Here is a 19,841-nt window from a genome sequence, read left to right as displayed (position 1 = left end):
AGCCAGCAGAACCAAATGAATTTGAGTGTCTCAGAGATGGTATGGAACGCCTGAACCTACATGCTTCACGCCCTCAAACTCAACATCCGCCTCCACCCCGCCAGCGGGAGGAAAGGTCTGGCTATTACGGTGAACGTCCATCTAGGCCTGTCCAGTACAGCATGACACATAACCCACAGCACCAGCCACGTTCTCCACCCTCCAGCACCAGTAGCCATTCTCGCTCGCCTTCTCCACCCAAGACAGAGAGATCATACAGAGGTCCTAAGCCATCCATACCACAGTTTACCAGTGATGATCCCCGTCTTTTTACAAGACTGAAGCTGGCCCTAGAGAATCTACTACCCGAAGATGCCACGGAGCGTTTTAAGTATCAGATTCTGGTGGACCACTTGAAATTTGAGGATGCTTTGCTAATAGCTGACTCATACTGCCACTCACTCCACCCTTATAGTGACACGATGCGCTCACTGATAGAGCACTACGGTCAGCCCCATAAGTTGTCACTGAGGAGGATAGCTGAGGTGATGGATGGGCCAGATATCCGCACTGGAGACCTCACATCATTCCGCAGATTCGCATTGAGAGTACGCGCCTTGGTGGGAATGCTGGCCCAGATGGGTGATGAGGGAGCAATTGAACTCCATTGTGGTTCTCATGTTGCCAGGCTCCTATCTAAATTACCGCATGATTTGCGCAGCAATTTCAAGAGGCATATCCATCCGAAGAGACAACCTGTGCCTACCTTGTTGGACTTTAGTGATTGGCTTGAATTCGAACTGGACGTACAGGGTACAGAGATCAAGACAGGCCGTGCAGACAGTAGTGAGGCATCCAGAAAGGGGAACGATAAGAAGGCTCGAAAGTCGGCGGTACACACCACCACAGTTTTAACGGGAGCCCAGTCCCCTCCAAGTCCACCACCGTCCACTAATGCACAACCTGAACCCACTGCAAAGCCCCCTGATTCAGCGAGGAAGTACTGCCCCTATTGTGAGAACGACCATTATCTCAACCAGTGCAGTACTTTCCAGGTGCTAGCGAGCGATCAGAAGACAGCCTGGATTAAGGCCAATTACAGGTGTTGGAGATGCGGTCGTAAACACCAGGCAGCTAAGTGCCGTCTGAAGGTTACTTGTCAAACCTGCAAAGGTAAACACCTGTCTGTGCTTCACGATGTCAACGCCAGACCTCCGTGTGAAGGTGAGAAACCACTAGCAGTGGCAAAACCATCTACAGGAACCCTCTACCTAGACAGGCCAGGTCACAGTAGTAGTGTTCTATTAAAGGTAGTCAAAGTACTCCTGTATAATGGCCCATGCACGTTAACCACTTATGCCATCCTGGACGATGGATCCGAAAGGACCATACTGCTGCATGATGCGGTTAAACAACTAGGCTTAGTGGGACAGCCAGAGGACCTCTCAATCAGGACGGTGAAGAATGATGCACAGGTCATAGCAGGAGCGAATGTCACCTTCACTCTTTCACCTGCCTCACAACCTGAGAGGAAGTTTAAGATAACGGACGCCTTTACAGCTGAACAGCTAGGGCTTGCCAGTCACAGCCATCCAGTATCCAAGCTCTGCAATAAGTACCATCACCTGCGAGACCTCCCACTCCAGCCCCTTGACAATGTCCAGCCACTGCTGTTGATAGGATCAGACTACCCCCACTTGCTCACACCATTAGAACCAGTACGGTTAGGACCACCAGGGGGACCAGCTGCCATTAAGACCAAGCTGGGCTGGACACTCCAAGGACCCACAAAACTGCTCCAACACTGCTTGTTCCCTCAACAGTGCTTGTTCACAGAGATGAGGCCACCCTCTGTAGAGCTGCGTGAGCACATTGAGAAGCTGTGGCAACTGGACATATTGCCTTATAGGAGTGAGAAAGAGGTAACCCGTTCCAGAAGTGATCAAGAGGCAGTAGCAATGTTGCAGTCCAGGACAGTTAGAGTGAATGTTGATGGTATATTCAGATATGCAACACCGCTGCTGAGGAAAGTGTCCTCTACGCAATTAAAGGCTCCCCCTCAAGCAGTCCTGCCACAGTTACGAGGGACTGAAAAGCGCCTGAATAAGGACCCAGAGCTGGCTAAGGTGTTTAATGAAGAGATCCGTAAGCTGGAGGAGTCCGGCTACGTCACCAGATTACCAGCCGACCTGGTGGACCATTCCCCCGAGTCCTGGTACATACCACATCACTTGGTCTGCCACAATGAGAAACATCGGGTAGTTTTTAACTGCTCCTTCCAGTATCAAGGTAGCAACCTCAATGAGTGTCTGTTGGCAGGGCCTACTCTTGGTGCAAGTCTCCTCGGTGTGTTGCTTCGCTTCAGAGAGCACACGGTTGCCTTTGCCAGTGACATCAAGGGGATGTTCCACCAGGTACGCCTGTTGCCCGAAGACAAACCCCTTCTCCGGTTCCTGTGGCGAGATGCAGTCCGTGAAGCCCCTGTGACCATCTACCAGTGGAACGTCCTTCCGTTTGGCACCACGTGCAGCCCGTGTTGTGCAACATTTGCCCTTCAAAAGCATGTCATTGACCACAGTGACTCACAGGAGGATGTTCGCAATGCAGTGGAGCACCACTTTTACGTGGACAACTGGCTGCAGAGCTGTGCCACAATGGAGGAGGCCAAGAGGTTGGCTGACAAACTCAGATTGCTACTGGCAGAGGGAGGCTTCTCTTTGCGACAGTGGGCCAGTAATGATCCACGGGTCATCAGTCATCTCCCTGCCGCAGACCGTTCAGCCAACACAGAACTCTGGCTTTCCCACCAGCAATCAGATGCCAAGGAGTCAACTCTGGGCTTAAGATGGCAGTGTCAGAAAGACACCTTGACCTACAACTGTCGTCGGGTGGAGAGTCAGGCACCGACTATGAGGGTCATTTACCGTATCCTGGCTAGCCAATATGACCCACTGGGTTATATCATCCCATACACTACCAGAGCAAAGATTCTTGTCCAGAAGCTCTGGGAGAAACCTAGAGATTGGGATGATCCTCTGCTGCCAGCTGACATCCTGCAAGCGTGGCAAACATGGGAAAGCGAGTTGAAGTACATGGAAAGGATCTCCATTCCTAGATGTTATGTCACAACTGCTATGGATTCCCCCTCAACCTGGAGAGATATCCACATATTCTGCGACGCCTCCGAGCGGGCCTATGGGTCGGTAGGCTACCTTCGTACAGAGGATGCTTCAGGACAAGTTCAGGTGGCCTTCCTAGCGGCCCGCTCTAGAGTGTCACCGAAAAGACAGCAGTCCATGCCTAGACTTGAGCTCTGTGCAGCCCTCACAGGAGCTCAGCTGGCCAGAACGCTCAGACGAGAGCTCACATTGGACATACGTCAGGTGTATATGTGGACCGATTCAATCACTGTGCTAACCTGGATTACATCGGATTCGTGTCGATATAAAGTCTTCGTCGGCACACGGATCGCTGAAATCCAGGAGCTCACAGACCTTCAGATGTGGCGCTATGTTCCCACCGACTTTAATCCAGCTGATGATCTGACCCGTGGTAAAACCCTCCTTCAGCTGTCAGAGCCATCACGCTGGAGTCAAGGCCCAGCCTTCTTGTTGCAGCATCCCGACACCTGGCCAGTATCCCCCCATATTACATCTAACAGTAGTGATGAGGAGGAAAGAAAGCAGGTGTTCTGTGTGCACATCGTGGCAGATCACAGTGTGCCTGACACCTCGCATTTCCAGACCTTCCATGATCTTGTTCAGGCCAGAGCGCAGGACCTTCATGGGGCGGCCTCACAGCTGGGAGATCCTCCAGCGGAGACCTATAAAGGTGCTGAGATCAGCCTCCTGAGAGATGCTCAGTCAGCTACCTTTGCAGAGGAGGTCAAAGCTCTTTCTGCCGGGAAACCAGTGCCATCTACAAGCAGACTCCTCACCTTGTCACCCGAACTAGATACTGATGGGCTCCTGAGGGTTGGTGGTCGCTTGCGTCGAGGAGAGGCACTGGATCACGAAGTAGTACACCCTGTAGTACTAGACCCCAAACATCCCCTGACTACTCTTCTTATAAAGCGCTATGATGATGAGCTATGCCACCCTGGGGCGGAAAGAGTCTTCGCAGAGCTGAGGCGCAAATATTGGGTATTGAGAGGTCGGGAGGCTGTGAAGCGACATCAGCACCACTGTGTTAAGTGTCAGATGTGGCGTGGGAAACCAGAGGTTCCAAGGATGGCTGATTTGCCCCCTTCCCGCCTACGGTTATTCAAGCCAGCCTTCCACTCTACTGGTGTTGACTGCTTCGGCCCATATAACATCCGTGTGGGTCGTCGTAGTGAGAAAAGATGGGGCATAATATTTAAATGTATGACTACAAGAGGAGTCTACCTAGATCTGTTGAATAGCATTGACACTGACTCGTTCCTGATGTCACTCCGCCGGTTTGTTTCACGGAGAGGGACCCCCTGTGAGCTGTTGTCTGACCAGGGGACGAACTTCAAGAGTGGCCAGAGAGAGTTGAAGGAGGCGTTTGCCGCCCTACAACCAACCTTGCAGTCCTTGCTTGCTAAGCAGCAAATCAAGTTCCGGTTCAACCCGCCTGGAGCCCCTCATTTCGGAGGCACCTGGGAGCGAGAGATAAGATCTCTGAAAGCCGCCCTCCATACAACACTTGGTGGTCAGTCCGTCACAGAGGAAGTGCTAAGGACAGTCCTTACAGAAATAGAAGGTATTCTGAATTCGAAACCGCTGGGTTATGTGTCAGCGGATGTGGCAGATGTCGATCCAGTTACCCCAAACTGCCTTCTGATGGGGCGGCCGGACTCCTCGCTACCCCAAGTGGTCTACCCCGCCTCCGAAATGCTAACAAGCAAACGCTGGCGCCACAGCCAAGTCTTGGCGGACCATTTTTGGTCACATTTTATCAGAAGGTACCTACCTAGTCTTCAGCCCAGAAGCAAATGGACCAAAGACACAGACAACCTCCAGGCCGGAGCGGTGGCAATGATCGTCGACCAGCACCTCCCTCGGGCCCTGTGGCCAGTGGGTGTGGTGAGCCATACTACTGCAGGAGCTGATGGGAGGATCAGATCTGCGACGGTTCAAGTGAAGGACCGGGCCTACACTAGGCCTGTTTCTAGACTGATTCGGTTGCCCGCCCTGCCTGAGGATAATAAGACTGATTAACCTTTATTCCCTACAGGTCTGATTAGAGTGTTATGTCCTTTTTTGTTGTAGGCAAATTTCCATGGCAAATTTGGGGGCGGCATTGTTAAAAAGGCCATATATGGTATTAGAAGCGGTCATGTGACCAAGTAGTTACGTTCCTTTTCAGTTAAGCCCCGCGAGTTTAGTGATGGAGTGGCAGACTCGGTGATTGTTATATTTTTGTGTGCGTCCATTATTAAGTAAGTAACCCTCCGTATTCCTACAGTATCTTTGTTTCATGCCTGTAATGTATCCTTGTTTCATGCCTGTCACGACGGTGGTGATTTAGTTTAATGAAGCTGCATGAAACCATTTATAAATTCGCTTAGCCTTTTTGGTAATGTTATGTGAATTATACATGCTAAATTGCTAAGTTCGTTTGAACACTAATTTGTTATTGTACATGTATGTATGTCTTTCCCCGTATTGAAATAGTACCATGTCATGATTGTAAATGTGAATTGATATGGCTAAGTTAAGTACAAGTTAATAGATGTATCGTTGTATGTTGGTCAGCTTGAGTACACGTGTGAATCACGTTCTATAGGCATGGTATAATACCGTCTTTTCTGGCCTCACGAGGGCGCTTGTACACGGTAGAACTTGATTAATAGAGAGGTTTTATAAGAGACATTACATATAATGCTAATGTGGATTATTTTCTGTGTGTTTAAATTGCAGAACCACACACATATTCCTAGACAATTTAAGTGCCTTGTACTGACCACTATTTAATACAACTCCCTGAAGAAACTGGCTGTCTGGACCTTCTTTATTTTCATTCTAATCGGATGACTCCTCAGTGTTCACACCCACCCCGAACTAACTTCTCTACACAGACGATCAGACAATGTCATGTTAAAACTGCTGCAGATGTCGTGAACACAACCCTGTACAGTACAAAGGCAGGTGTATGAAAGGACAGAGTCAAGACTATAAAGGCAGGTGTATGAAAGGATGCACAGTGAGTAAGGACTATAAAGGCAAGTACATGAAAGGACACAGAAAGTCAGGACTATTGTCAGGTGTAACTACTGTAATTCAGGAGAGCTCTGGGTTTGGGCCTGCTGTGAAAGACGGCCTTTACCATTCTGCAATGCTCTTGTGTGATCGGATGACGGACGTCTCGATATCAATGGGGTGGTAGCGCATGCCTCGCAGCTCCAGCGTCTCATCCAGAGACCCCACCACGTACAGTGCATCGTGTCTCTCTGAAAGCACAGACACAGAAATCAGTCCTGAGACATTGGGAACCACTTAGCGGTCAGCAGCACTATCTTGCAAACGTTTAGAAACAGTCACAACTTTCTTTTCAAATGATGAAGAATCTTAAATGTTAAAGGGTAAGGGGGGGAAAATCCAGGGCACAAAAACTCACCCCCACTAGCGTCGGTCAGCTCGGTGCGGCGCAGGAAGCCCAAGTAGCCTGTGCGAGCCCACACTGTCTGGGTGTCACCGAAGCTGAGCTTGGTGCAGAAGTGGTCAGCGTGCAGGGCCTCCTCACCGTACACGGTGTAGTAGCCTGTGGCGTTGTGAGGGCTGCTCACCCAAACCTACAACCAAACGGCAGACAGAGACGGAAAATCTGAGAGTGGGTGACAGGGAGCACCTATGCAAATCTTTGGACTCTTTGGTCATTGTGACACCGATGGCAAAAGTCAACAGTGTGCAGCAGAGCGTTCCTTTTTTATTTTAAAAAAATAGATAATATCTATCTGGGGATACAAAATATGGGGGTGGACCAGCACCTGACACACTGGATTTTGGATTACCTCACAGGGAGACCACAATATGTGAGGACAAAGGACTGTGTGTCAGAAACAGTTCTCTCCAGTACCGGGGCACCACAGGGAACTGTTTTGGCTCCATTTCTTTTTACCATATACACTGCAGATTTTAAATACAACTCCCCCCGGTGTTACTTGCAGAAGTTTTCTGACGACTCTGTGATCGTGGGCCTCATCAAGGAGGATGATGAGACAGAGTATAGGCATCTCATACAGGACTTCACAGACTGGTGCCTGAGGAACCATCTTCAACTCAATGCGGCCAAGACCAAAGAACTGGTGGTGGACTTCCGTAGGAAGGGTCACCCCCCATCAGCACCATTGAGTGTCCAGGGAGATATGATTGAGAGAGTGACATCTTATAAGTACCTGGGTGTTCATCTCAACAATAAGCTGGACTGGTTCAACAACAGCCCTGCACCCTACAAGAAGGGGATGAGCAGGCTGTACCTGCTGAGGCGACTCAGATCCTTTGGGGTTCAGGGGGCGCTTTTAAAAACTTTTTGCAACACAGTGGTGGCATCAGCCATCTTTTATGAAATAGTATGTTGGGGGAGCGGCATCTCAGCTGCTGAGAGGATGAAACTAAATAAACTCATCAAGAGGGCTAGTGCTGTTCTAGGATGCAAGCTTGACCCAATAGAGACAGTGGGAGAGGGCAGGATGGTAGCAAAGCTAACATCTATGCTGGGCAACGAGCATCACCCAATGCATGTCACTCTGACATCACTGAACAGCTGTTTCAGTGACAGGCTACTACCATGGGCGGCGCCAGGATAATTTTGTTGGTGTAGCTAAGCTGTTGCTGTGATACAGACAGGTGTTGCTGCCCCCCCCCCCCCGCAGCGGCAGCACAGATAACCAGATAACGTCACGTCACTTAGCAAATTTTAACATCTGGCCAGACTGAGCTACACACACACGCACACGACCACGCAACGGCTATTGCAAATCCAAAAATGAACAAAATACTAGGGGAAGCTTCTTTAATGAACTATAGCCTATGGATGGGGGAAGCAGAAGCAGACTTTAATGTCTTTGACCATGTGGATGGCTGCTGACTCCAAAGTTCGTCTCTGATATAAATGCCTACTGTAGGCTACCCGATGTGTTCCAGTAGGCTGAGATAAAGTAGGCTAAAAGCAAAATCTAATGTCTTACCGTGGACAGATCTTCCCGAATCCTGTCGAGTTCGAGAATGCAATAGCCCGTTACATTGTGTCCTTCGCGTCGTTTTTTTAATCCAGACAAATAGCCTACACTTGTTGCTGTGTAGGCATATTAGTGCATATCGCCGACCAGGAGCGTCACTAGTGCAAAAGCAGGTGTTTTTTTTTTTCTTTTACGGGGTAGGCTACAGGGGTTTCTACCCCGGGAAACTTTGAAAACTGTGTGCTGTTTGCAGTTTCAACGTAGAGAATATGAAGGCCATTCGTTGGGGTCCTCATCATCATATTTTCATAACAAATAAAGCTTAAAAAACCCATGATGAATGAATGAGGTGCCACTCGCTAACTGTAAATGGATTAATCCAACACAACTCCTCGTCCAATTTTCAGTTTGCATGAAAATCGGTATGTTAGCGAGGCACAGAGGTTGGCTAGCTAACAGAGTTGATGGAAGTAGGCTACTATAGGGGTGGGGGAGATGATGTCTCACTCTCAACCTCTTCTTGCACTGGCTGCCCCCTCTTGTATCCATATCAATTAACCAGGCTACGCTGAAGCTGTAGACGGGTTCTGGTAATATCAGTCCGAGTGAAGGGGGAAGAATAGAACACTGCTGTCGAATTTGCAACAAATTATTCCGACTCCTTAGTTAGTAACACTATTGCAGTTGTGGCTGCTGGCCGTGGAACCTTTTTGGAACCTCATAAAAACTCTGGGCGATTTTCATATTTTGTTTTTAGGCACAGAGGTCCGGGGCTATCTCCAAGACATCAGCGACATTCACCCGCATTAAAAAACTCGAGCCAACTTGATGTTGCTTTGGTGTTGCTTATCAAAATCTTGGTGTTGCTTTAGCTATAGCAAGCAACACCCTGGCGCCGCCCATGGCTACTACACCCTGTGTGTATAAAGGAGAGACATCGCCGGTCCTTCCTACCTACTGCTGTCAGACTGTTCAATAAGCACCGTCCTGACAGAGCACAAGGCACTTTAGAATTATTAGAGCTGTTTTTTTTTTTTTTCATATTAGAGCTGTTTTACTGACCTTTTTATACAGTTTTTTATACAGTTCTTATACATTGCATTAGGACAGGTTGTTGTATCTATTTAATTTGTCTATTTATTTATATTTTAGCATTAGTGCAGGCTGATGAGATTGACGGGTATTGGGACAAATTGTCTGTACACAGTGGTTGTGCTTTCCCCACATGTGCTCAAACAGGTACAGTGGAGGGGTGCCTATAAGGAATGTGTACTGTTGCATGTTGCATGTCTCACAGATGTACTGTTGTATGTGGGGTGGGGTGGGTTTGTCTGTAAGTCTTATTTATTTCCTTTCCTTCACTGTCTGGACGATGTAACAATGCAAATTTCTCCTTTGGGAGACAATGAAAGGATTATCTTATCTTGTCTTATCTTATCTTAATCAGGCTGTGCGTGGTACCTGTGTGATTAGACACCGATGCCAATCTTTGGACTCTTCGATCATTGTGCCACCGATGCCAATCTTTGGACTCTTTGGTCATTGTGGTCCGATGCCACTCTTTCCAATTCCTATATTTTTTACTTAGGTGTGATGTAAGCTTATCTCTCTAGAAGGCAACCAGACACGTACCTCCCCAAGGTGGGAGTCTCCCAATGGGCCTTTGGTCTCAGTGTTCGCTATGATGACCTTCACTCCCGGCAGGATCTGCAGACAAAACATAATTAGTACTACTGCCCCCTGTAGGGGAGAAGGCAACACAGCACAGTGAGGGGGCTTACTGCAGACATGTGTGTGTGAGAGCTCTTACCTTCCCTGACTCCATCAGGGGCAAGCTGTGCGGCGATCCTCTCTCCACCAGACGCACCCTTTCATTTAACACACAGACACATAGAGAGCTGTCAACTCCCCTATGCCACAAGAACTCATACATGTAATAGAACCCCCTTTATTTTTCAAAATTTATATATAACATTTTTTTAAAATGATGTAGGATAGGTGTTTTTTTTTCCACGGTTATTGGAGAAGAATACATTGTAATTTGTGTCCCATGCCACTGGCATTCTATAACATACTGCAGACTCTTTTGACAAACCCCTACAGTAATCTCCTGTGTGTATGAGCCGCAGGACAGTGTTTTATGCCCAAGTTAAAAGAAACCAAAACCATATTAATACCACATTAACCTCAATACCCTAATAAGCCGCGGCTAATAGTTGGGAAACTACGGTAGTCCGTGAGCGTACCTGTCGTGCCGCAGCGCTCTCATGTCCACGTAGACGGTGGTTGGGTCGGGTCCAGCGGTGCCCTGTGGGAAGAGAGTGGACGCTGTGGTCATTTCTGAGCGGATTCTTGTGCACGGTGTGACAGCCATCCCATAATGGTTATAGGTTCACTCGTGAGGACTCTCAGCTATGACGGTTGCCACCAACTCCCTTGGCTACCTTGAATGTATATTTTTGCCTGACATGCAGCTCCTCACTGAACTAAACTTAACTAATCATGGCAGCATCAACACACACAGGCTGCAATGTACCACACTAATGCAATGCAATGTAATGTAATTATCGTCAGCTGAAGGGTCCAACTCAAACCACAGCCAAGCCACATACTGTAGGCTTTTAAAAATGACTCCTCCTGCAGGGCACGATGTAAACAGATCACTGCAATCTCATTTGTTTCACACCAGGTGTTGGCAAGCCAGGCACACGCATGCCTTCACAAGAGCTTCAGAGGGCAAAGACAAATACATTTAGTAGACGCGAGCACATTTTGGCATGGGCTGTCAATCCAAACCTCACAGAGGTCGACGGAAGTGATCAAAGGTGGCCCATGCTTGTGAGGCAAAGTAAAAAAAAAAAAAAAAGAAAAAACAAGCCCTTCTATAAGGAAACGGAAAGTGTCCAGCATCACAGACTAGTGATGCAAAAGGCGGTTGCAGCCCTGCTAAAGTGCTCAAACGGACCAGCCACAAGCCGTCTTCTTCCCGCCGCCTTGGAGAGAAAGAAGCGCCGTTGGCAGGAAGCTACTCAAGCAGCCTACAGGAGCACACGCAGCTACGGGAAGCACACAGCAGCACACTACAGTAGGGCTTTTAGGAACAGCAACAGAAAAACTTGCCAGCCGCAGTTTTATACAATTTTGTTCAATCCAGACACCTCAGAGCACCTCTAACAAATGCAAGCGTGTTCTTGAGGGATCATCAGTAGCTGTGAATTTAGCTTAAACTCCACTTCAGTATGGTTTCAATATGGGACCAGTTCTCTCTCCTTTGAGGTCTTGAGAACCCCTACTCTTGCGCATTTTTGAATGAGCTCTGAAATAAAGTGTTAGCTTTGTAAGGAAGGTTAAGTGACTATCACAACCTTGCTGATGCATCGGTGACTTAAGACAAGAAAGGGCTTAATAGTTCGTGGCTCAATCTCTTTTCTACTAATTTGTCTTGTCCTTTAGTTCACCTGATTATAAAGTAACACTGAGTGGAATGTTCTTCTAAAGGCCATGCATTCACAAAGACACACACACACGCGCACACGCGCACACACACACACACACACACACACTAAAGCATCTGCCCTCTTGAGAAGCGCTCTCTAAAAGCCCCAACAGGCCGTGCCAGCGCCCCTGATGCCCTGCCAGCTCACAGTTACCTGCTCAGCCAGCTTCCCCAGCCTGTTGGGCTGACCAGGGGCACAGAGAGGGGGAGAGGGGAGGAGAGGAGAGAAGAGGACACACACACACACACACACACACACACACAGGGCCACACAAGCACCAATGGCAGACATACAGAGAGAGGGAGTGAGTCGTGAGGAGAGAACAGACACACTAGCAAAAGGAAAGGAACACAGTGAAAAGAGGACATGGAGAAAGAACAGCACAACAGTTGAGACACAGCTGCCCCTGAGATAACTCAGTGAGAAAATCACAAGGATCCATTTTCAAACATTTATATAACCTGAAAGGAATGAAATATTAGATTCTCCTCCAGATAGTTTTAGGGTGCTTTCACACTACAGCTTTACAATAGTCTTGACTGGAATTTGTTTTATCGGGTAGTTTGGTTTCCTTCGGTGTAAATAGGTGAAACTAGGTAAACTCTGAACAGGTTGACCTGAAGTATGATTTATATCCAAAAACCAACACTTGATGACTGACCACTGATTGACCCAAAGTGTACTTGGTGCAATAACAGAAGAACAATGGTGGAGAGTAGAGGGGGCACTGTAATGTGACAAGAGACCAGAGGGGGCAGCGGCGGGGGGAATAACTTAGCGCCCAATATAGGGCGCTAGAATAACTGACCACCACTTCGGACAAGTGACCCCGTCTAAAATGTCCGCCTCCATGTCCGTGTCCCTGTCTAGTCCGAGTCCCTCACCTGTAGGCAGATGGTGAGACGTGTCCCTGTCTAGTCCGAGTCCCTCACCTGTAGGCAGATGGCCACGTTGACGCGGCAGCCGAAGGTGGTGCTGACGGCGCGTGCGGACAGGCCCAGGTCCTTGAAGATCTTGGAGAAGGACTGCGTGAGCGTGATGCGCGGCCGCTCCTCCGCCACCACCATGCAGGTGCGCACGCACGACAGGTTGACGTTCCGCAGCTGAGACAGAGCGCAACACCCAGATCATCAGGCCAGAGGGAGAGACAGGAGAACAAGACAGAAAAGGACCCGTCACGCTACAGCATGTCTGCTTCAGTCGCCTCACAGATGTGCAATTGCTCTAGAAAAGTTTTGCTAAGCTCCCCTTGGGATAAATAACCAATAGACAGATAGATAGATAGATAGATAGATAGATACTTTATTGATCCCCAAGGGGAAATTCAAGATAATCATTCAATTACTGATTAAGGAAAAATTCAAAATATACACAGGAGATGTGTTAAATTCCTAGTGCTATAAGTGCACGATTTCGCACAGCAATTAACACAGAATAAGAATAAACATATGCAGGGACTTGCATGGGCTATCTATTCTATATGTGTGGGTAAAAGGTCCTATCTAACAGGGAAGCTACACCAGGCACGTAACTGAAGCGTTCCGTAAAATCCATTTCAGAAGACTGGTCTATTTTTTTCGAATGTATGCACCACTGTTTGTACGCATCTGGTGAAGCTACTTCCATTGATTAAAGTGATCATTAACAGCTGCAGCAGCATACTGTAAGTTTCGCGAACGTAACGCTTCAGTTACGGGCCTGGTGGTGTAGCTCCCCTGTGAGTGTGATGTGGTGGGAGGTGGACTCACCCTTAGGGCCTCTGTCTGGGGGCCCAGGCCCTTAGTGCACATCTCCATGACGGAGTAGGAGCAGAAGGTCACCCGCACTTTGTACTGGCTCACGGCGGACAGCCACAGAGACACGTTGCTCTCCAGCTCCAGAGGGGGGACCAGGATGGACTGGTGACCAGAGTACACACTGTGCACACACACACACACACACACACACACACACACACACACACACACACACACACACACACACACACACACACACACACACACAGACACAGACACACAGACACACACAGGGCCACACAAGCACCAATGGCAGACATACAGAGAGAGTTGTTTAGTTCAATTCACACACACACACCGAGAAATTAACCTCATCCACAACTAGATCCGCACGCCCTGAGCGCCACTCACCTGCACAGGCACCAGAGGGCGAAGCCCAGGCCGCAGTAGGGGTCCAGGCAGATGGCGATCTGCCGCGAGGGGTACAGCTCACACTGGAGCTTGATGGAGCGGCACAAGGCACTGGTGGCAGCATGGGACATCTGAGACAGACACAGAAAAGCAGCTTTTACTAAAGTACCATGCTACGCTAACACACACAAACAAAGCAGCTCTTACTACTGTACAGTACCATGCTACGCTAACACACACAAACAAAGCAGCTCTTACTACTGTACAGTACCATGCTACGCTAACACACACAAACAAAGCAGCTCTTACTATTGTACAGTACCATGCTACGATAACACACACAAACAAAGCAGCTCTTACTACTGTACAGTACCATGCTACGCTAACACACACAAACAAAGCAGCTCTTACTACTGTACAGTACCATGCTACGCTAACACACACAAACAAAGCAGCTCTTACTATTGTACAGTACCATGCTACGATAACACACACAAACAAAGCAGCTCTTACTACTGTACAGTACCATGCTATGATAACACACACAAACAAAGCAGCTCTTGCTGCCATGGTAACACACACAAACACTACAGCAGTGCACCAACGCCATGGTGACTTCCATCTGACCTTGCATGACTACTTGTACAGCTCCACATTGCAGTGCAGGATAAGCCCGGCCCGGTGCGCTTTTAAGTGTTTGAGGCTTAATGTACAGAAAACCGAGCAGAGTCAAAGTTTTTCCCAAATCCTTCACGGTTCTATTTAGAGGGAGCGCAGATAAGACCTCCCAAGGATTGGGCTGAATGGGAGCCTGAGCTAGATCTCTGTCTGCCTTATTGGTGTTCAGCACATTGCTGCTAATCCAGCCTGATTTAAGCCCCTTTCATTAGATAACAAGGGTATGATCTGCGGAGGTGAGAGAACAGGCGGGGGGGGGGGGGGACCGGGTGGTGAGAGAACAGGCAGGGGAGAGAACAGTTAGAGAACAGGTAGGGGAGAGAACCGGCAGAGGAGGGAACAGTTAGAGAACAGGTAGGGGAGAGAACAGTTAGAGAACAGGTAGGGGAGAGAACCGGCAGGGGAGAGAACAGGCAGAGAACAGGCATGGGAACCCAGCATGTCTGGGTGCTTTAAGGCAGAGCAGAGCTCCAGGCAGGGGGACCAAAAGCCCAGCTTCCCCACCCCCTGTCCTCTCCTCTCTGGCCCTTGGTGACCCCCTCTCTGCTGCACACGGGCCGTACCTTCACGCCTGCTAGGATGCCCGTGGTGGACACACTGAAGTCCAGATACGCCAGCATCTCTGGGGTGGGGGGTTTGTAGATCTGAGGGGGTTTCTTTCTGGGGAGATCATCTGAAACACACAACCGTCATGTGGTCGATAAGGCAAAATGTCTGTGATGAGGAAAATAAAACTGAGGGTGGTTAGAACTACAGTAGAATACCTTTGGACTATAGCTACTGCTACTGAAGCAGGAGAGAATTGTTCACACCAAGAACGCTAACTATAACGATAACCATAAACAAATATTGCTCTCGTTAACATGAATGACGGCGTTCACACATAGACTATAACGATAACGACATGAAGAACGATATCGTTGGGGATGACTTTCAGAGCGATTTTGAGAATGATAAAAAGCTGACAGCCAATCAGAACCCATCACATTTTAGCCATTACATTTACAATACTAACACGAGTTGGTCAGTGTGAATGCTTTTATCGTTATGGTTATAGTTATATCGTAATGTAACGATTTATCGTTATTGCTATCGTTCTTGGTGTGAACGGGCCTTACTAAGCCGTACCTGTGTCCAGCACCATGGGCCATGACTTCACGTCCACCGCCGCCGCCGCCTCTTTGGATTTCAGCAGCTTCATTATTGCTTGTGTGGTCAGAATGCAGACCGACTTGCTAACCTGTCAATCAAAAAAAGCAGATCCATAAGTGTCCAGCAAGGCCACACTGACAGGGCTGATAAACCGGAAATGATCTGTGCCTGAAATTATCAAATACATTCAAAGACAATATAGAGAACAGCCTTTCTTGACATCGTACACGGCTGAGCTCAAGCCTGAACTCTACCAGGCCTGCACTGAGTTGTGAAGTGGCGTTGGCTAGTTGTTGCTGGGTGAGAGGGGATGTGGGGTCGGGCCTTACCTCCACTATCATCTTGACCGTGGGGAGAGTGGTGGCCAGGTTCTGGGGGTGGGGGGGTCGGACTGTGACCGGCACACAGCCTGCGTACAGGCACCCGTAGAAGGTGGCGATCAGGTCAATGCCTGCAAGGGAAGAACGGACACACCACAGAAAGTGGGTCATTTGGCTAATCTGACTGCAGCACATTAAAAATGTAACAGGAAAGGCTGGTCCAATAGTGCAAGTAGACAGTTTCAGTCTCAACACATGCATAGGAACTCACTTTCAAGACATCACTTTTACAAAGCACGCAGACATTAAAGAGAGTTGTTTAAAAACAAGTTTTGACTCTGAAGAAGACGCATGGGCGTCGAAGCGTTAGTCACTTTGCACCATTAAAAGCGTTGAAAAGTATCGAGTGCTCCGGTCTCACTCTTTGGTCCTAGTCTGACCTTGGGTCTCCCCACTGATTAAAGGGGGTCCACTGCTGTTCCACTAGAGCTAGGGGACCAGGCCTGGGTCTGATAGATCAGTGTTTCTCAAGCTTTTTCAGACCAAGGACCACTTAACCAATAAAAATAAACTCATGGACCATCTAGCTGAAAAAAAGAGAGCAGACCCTTTTCAACAGTATATTACACAATACCGTAGAACCACCTTGCTAATTGTCTTTGTACCTTGCTTATTGGCTCAATACTGCAAACAACTCATCTAAGTATATTATATTTTATCATGTCTACTCGCGGACCACTTGGGATAGCTTGCGGACCACACTTTGAGAAACACCGTGATAGACGGAGGAGTGGGCTCAGCTCGGCGTGCCTCACCTGGGGGGTAGACCAGCGCCACGTGGTCCCCGGTGTTCAGCCTGCCCTTCTCCATCAGCGCCACCGCAACACGCTCTGCCCGCTTGTGCAGCTGCAGACAGGAGGCTGTGCTGGCAACTGTGCCCTGTTCACACACACACACACACACACACACACACACACACACACACACACACACACACACACACACACACACACACACACACACACACACACACACACACACACACACACACACACACACACACACACACACACACACACACACACACACACACACACACACACACACACACACACACACACACACACACACACACACACACACACACACACACACACACACACACATAAATAAATACTTTTAAAAACTCTTGGCAGGCTACATCTCTTCAAAGCCATTAGAACACTAAGAAACCACCTCACATGTCCGCACTAAGGGCAGCGCCACTACCTCAACTGACCACAGGATGGCGCCTTACCTTTGCATTGAGCAGTATGAACAGGGGATGGTCAGGAGTGGCCTGGGCCCTCCACTGCAGCACGTCCTGCATATACAAGAACTGCAGCAGAGACAGAGAAGACTTAGAACACAGACACACACATCAACAGGCCACTGCATGGTGTTACTTAACTACGCTCTACGTTTTAGCCAGTAGTGATGACTACAGATGGAGGATGAGAGATGGTTGGATGGAGGTTAGGGGGTGTTAAATAGGTGACCTTACTGCTCAATGGTGTTTTTTGCCCTCAACAGCACCTTCCAGGCAGCACAGCCTAAAAGGCACTACAGTACTTTTACCCTAATCCTAACCTTAATAACCCCCTCAACCCTCATCCTACCCCTAAACTGAGGGGAGTAGTGCCTTGAAGGCAGCGCTGCCTGGAAGGCACCATTGAGGGCATATAATACCAAAGGCCGACCTTACCTGGCCATGGCCTCGGTGGCCATGTGTGTGTGTAGGGGTGGGGTGGGATGGGGTGGGATGGAGATGTACCTTACGTGCCTGGTCATTGTCCTCCAGCTGAGCCACGTCTCTCCCGCAGGCCTGAGCGATGCGCTTCCCCGCCACCAGGTTCCCCACGATCATGGAGGCCGGACCCACCTCTGTGTAGCACAGCGCAGCGGTCAGATACACTCACACATGATCATACACACTCTCACACACACTACACACAATACACACAACACACACACACACACACACACTACACACACAAATACACAGGACCTAGACCTAACGTTTACAATCCAGTAACGTTTATGTCCAGGCCTATAAATACTTACGGAGACTTCATATAGTTCAACTGTACTATATGAAGACTTCATATAGTACATTCTGTGAATTCTGTTACAGAGTGACATCTATACAGTAAAGATCACCAGACCAAACACACAGAAGGAAACTAGACGAAACCACACACACACACACACACACACACACACACACACACACACACACACACACACACACACACACACACACACACACACACACACACACACACACACACACACACACACACACACACACACACACACACACACACACACACACACAGAGAGAGAGCATGCCAGCATGTGGAGTTAGTAGGCATGCACTTGCACACACCTGTACCTGGCTGCTTCTGCCGGGGCTTGGGCAGGTTGGTGACGCAGGTGTGCGGGCACATGAGCACGTTGCAGGGGTGCAGCGCGCCCTCCAGGAAGCGCTGCTTGGTCTCCGAGATGTGGATGCCGCCCAGCGGGGCCTTGGGCAGCGTGTTGGCAGGCACCAGCGCCAGGCAGTACACCCCCACCTGGTGGATGCTGTCTATGGCCTACGGGCAGAGAGAGAGAGGGAGAGAGAGAGGGAGAGAGGGAGAGAGGGAGGGAGAGAGAGAGAGGGAGAGAGAGAGGGAGAGAGGGAGGGAGAGAGAGAGAGAAAGAGAGAGAGAGAGAAAGGAAGAGCGAGAGAGAGGGAGAGGGAGAGGGAGAGAGAGAGAGAGAGAGAGAGAGAGAAAAGGAAGAGCGAGAGAAAGGAAGAGCGAGAGAGAGGGAGAGGGAGAGAGAGAGAGAAAAAGGAAGAGAGAGGGAGAGAGAGAGAGCATATGAAACCTGCATTTGTGTGATGGCATTTCTCCTCCTGCATCTGTGTGCTTTGAGGAACTTATGAAGGCATTCAGTATGGGTGTTAGAAGATTATGAGTGTGTGTGTGTGTGTGTGTGTGTGTGTGTGTGTGTGTGTGTGTGTGTGTACACACTGTACCTGCAGCACACGGCTCATCCACTGGAAGCTGTCCTCTTCTGATGCGTCTGGACGCTGCTCTGCTACCACCACAATGCGCTCGTCATGCAGCACCGAGACCGAGAACACAGCGATCCTACACACACACACACACACACACACACACACACACACACAACCATTATGAAATATGATATATGATCTTCATCTTCACACACACACAGACATATCACAAAGAAACACACTATTCAAGACTGACTGAGACATGCAGTAGCTGAGCTTTTGTGACTTTTATGCAGACACAATTACTTACTCACACACACTTACTTATGACACACACACACACACACACACACACACACACACACACAGGTAAAGGTCCCTCCTCACCTTCCTCTGTACACAAACTTCATGGGCTCCACGGCTAGCGCTGTGGCCACCACGTCGTCTGCGTTGTGCCTCCGCCCGCTGACCACCATCAGGCCGTCCATCTTGCCCACCACAAACACCAGATCGTCCTGGCAACGCAAGAACACACAGAGAACTCACTCACTCAAACATCCTCACCACACACACACGCGCAGCGGTCCACTAGAGCCTTAGCCTGGCCCCCCGTCTGACTACCCGTAATTTCCCGACTATTAGCCGAGGCTTATACATTGATTTTGCTAAAATTCTTCAGCTAGAGGTTAATACAGGGGGGCAGTTAATATGCCATTAATATGGTTTTGTTTCTTATAACTCACATAAAACACTGTCCTGCGGCTTATACACAATGTGGCTTAAACGCGGGAAATTACTGTACTTCCGCTCATTTACATTTCTCTTCATACTCCGACTGGTATAGCTTGATTGAGCTTCGTTTACTCCGGCAAGTGCATC

General features: G+C 48.9%; 2 protein-coding genes across 6 annotated transcripts in view; one reads left to right on the top strand and one right to left on the bottom strand.

Annotated features, from left to right (window-relative positions):
- Positions 1 to 19,841, bottom strand: part of dip2a (disco-interacting protein 2 homolog A) — a 134,370-nt gene that overhangs the window by 4,620 nt on the left and 109,909 nt on the right. For 2 of the 5 annotated variants that reach the window (XM_062534525.1, XM_062534528.1), the window contains 17 exons: positions 19,350 to 19,477; positions 18,981 to 19,095; positions 18,345 to 18,552; positions 17,730 to 17,839; positions 17,214 to 17,294; positions 16,732 to 16,855; positions 15,926 to 16,047; positions 15,573 to 15,684; positions 15,008 to 15,117; positions 13,767 to 13,897; positions 13,368 to 13,536; positions 12,552 to 12,722; positions 10,369 to 10,430; positions 9,933 to 9,990; positions 9,755 to 9,829; positions 6,562 to 6,736; positions 6,271 to 6,394 (listed from right to left, as the gene is read on the bottom strand). In XM_062534525.1, coding sequence (XP_062390509.1) covers positions 6,271 to 6,394; positions 6,562 to 6,736; positions 9,755 to 9,829; positions 9,933 to 9,990; positions 10,369 to 10,430; positions 12,552 to 12,722; positions 13,368 to 13,536; positions 13,767 to 13,897; positions 15,008 to 15,117; positions 15,573 to 15,684; positions 15,926 to 16,047; positions 16,732 to 16,855; positions 17,214 to 17,294; positions 17,730 to 17,839; positions 18,345 to 18,552; positions 18,981 to 19,095; positions 19,350 to 19,477 — 2,075 coding nt within the window. The remainder of the gene's footprint in view (positions 1 to 6,270; positions 6,395 to 6,561; positions 6,737 to 9,754; positions 9,830 to 9,932; positions 9,991 to 10,368; positions 10,431 to 12,551; positions 12,723 to 13,367; positions 13,537 to 13,766; positions 13,898 to 15,007; positions 15,118 to 15,572; positions 15,685 to 15,925; positions 16,048 to 16,731; positions 16,856 to 17,213; positions 17,295 to 17,729; positions 17,840 to 18,344; positions 18,553 to 18,980; positions 19,096 to 19,349; positions 19,478 to 19,841) is intronic. The other 3 variants (XM_062534526.1, XM_062534529.1, XM_062534527.1) reach the window with 2 other exon arrangements.
- Positions 4,062 to 6,013, top strand: LOC134078526 (uncharacterized). The gene is made up of 2 exons (XM_062534516.1): positions 4,062 to 5,383; positions 5,865 to 6,013. Exon 1 carries the CDS (start codon positions 4,179 to 4,181, stop codon positions 5,160 to 5,162), a length of 984 nt encoding a protein of 327 aa, XP_062390500.1. The 5' UTR covers positions 4,062 to 4,178; the 3' UTR covers positions 5,163 to 5,383; positions 5,865 to 6,013.

This window comes from Sardina pilchardus, chromosome 4, assembly GCF_963854185.1.
Source record: "Sardina pilchardus chromosome 4, fSarPil1.1, whole genome shotgun sequence".
Lineage (NCBI taxonomy): Eukaryota > Metazoa > Chordata > Actinopteri > Clupeiformes > Clupeidae > Sardina > Sardina pilchardus.
The sequence above is the reverse complement of the archived record's forward strand: the minus strand, read 5'-3'. Positions and strand labels throughout refer to the sequence as shown.

What these genes read in the sequence shown, in the direction of transcription:
- LOC134078526 (XM_062534516.1), top strand. Translation starts at nt 4,179, where the DNA reads ATGTGGCGTGGGAAACCAGAGGTTCCAAGGATGGCTGATTTGCCCCCT.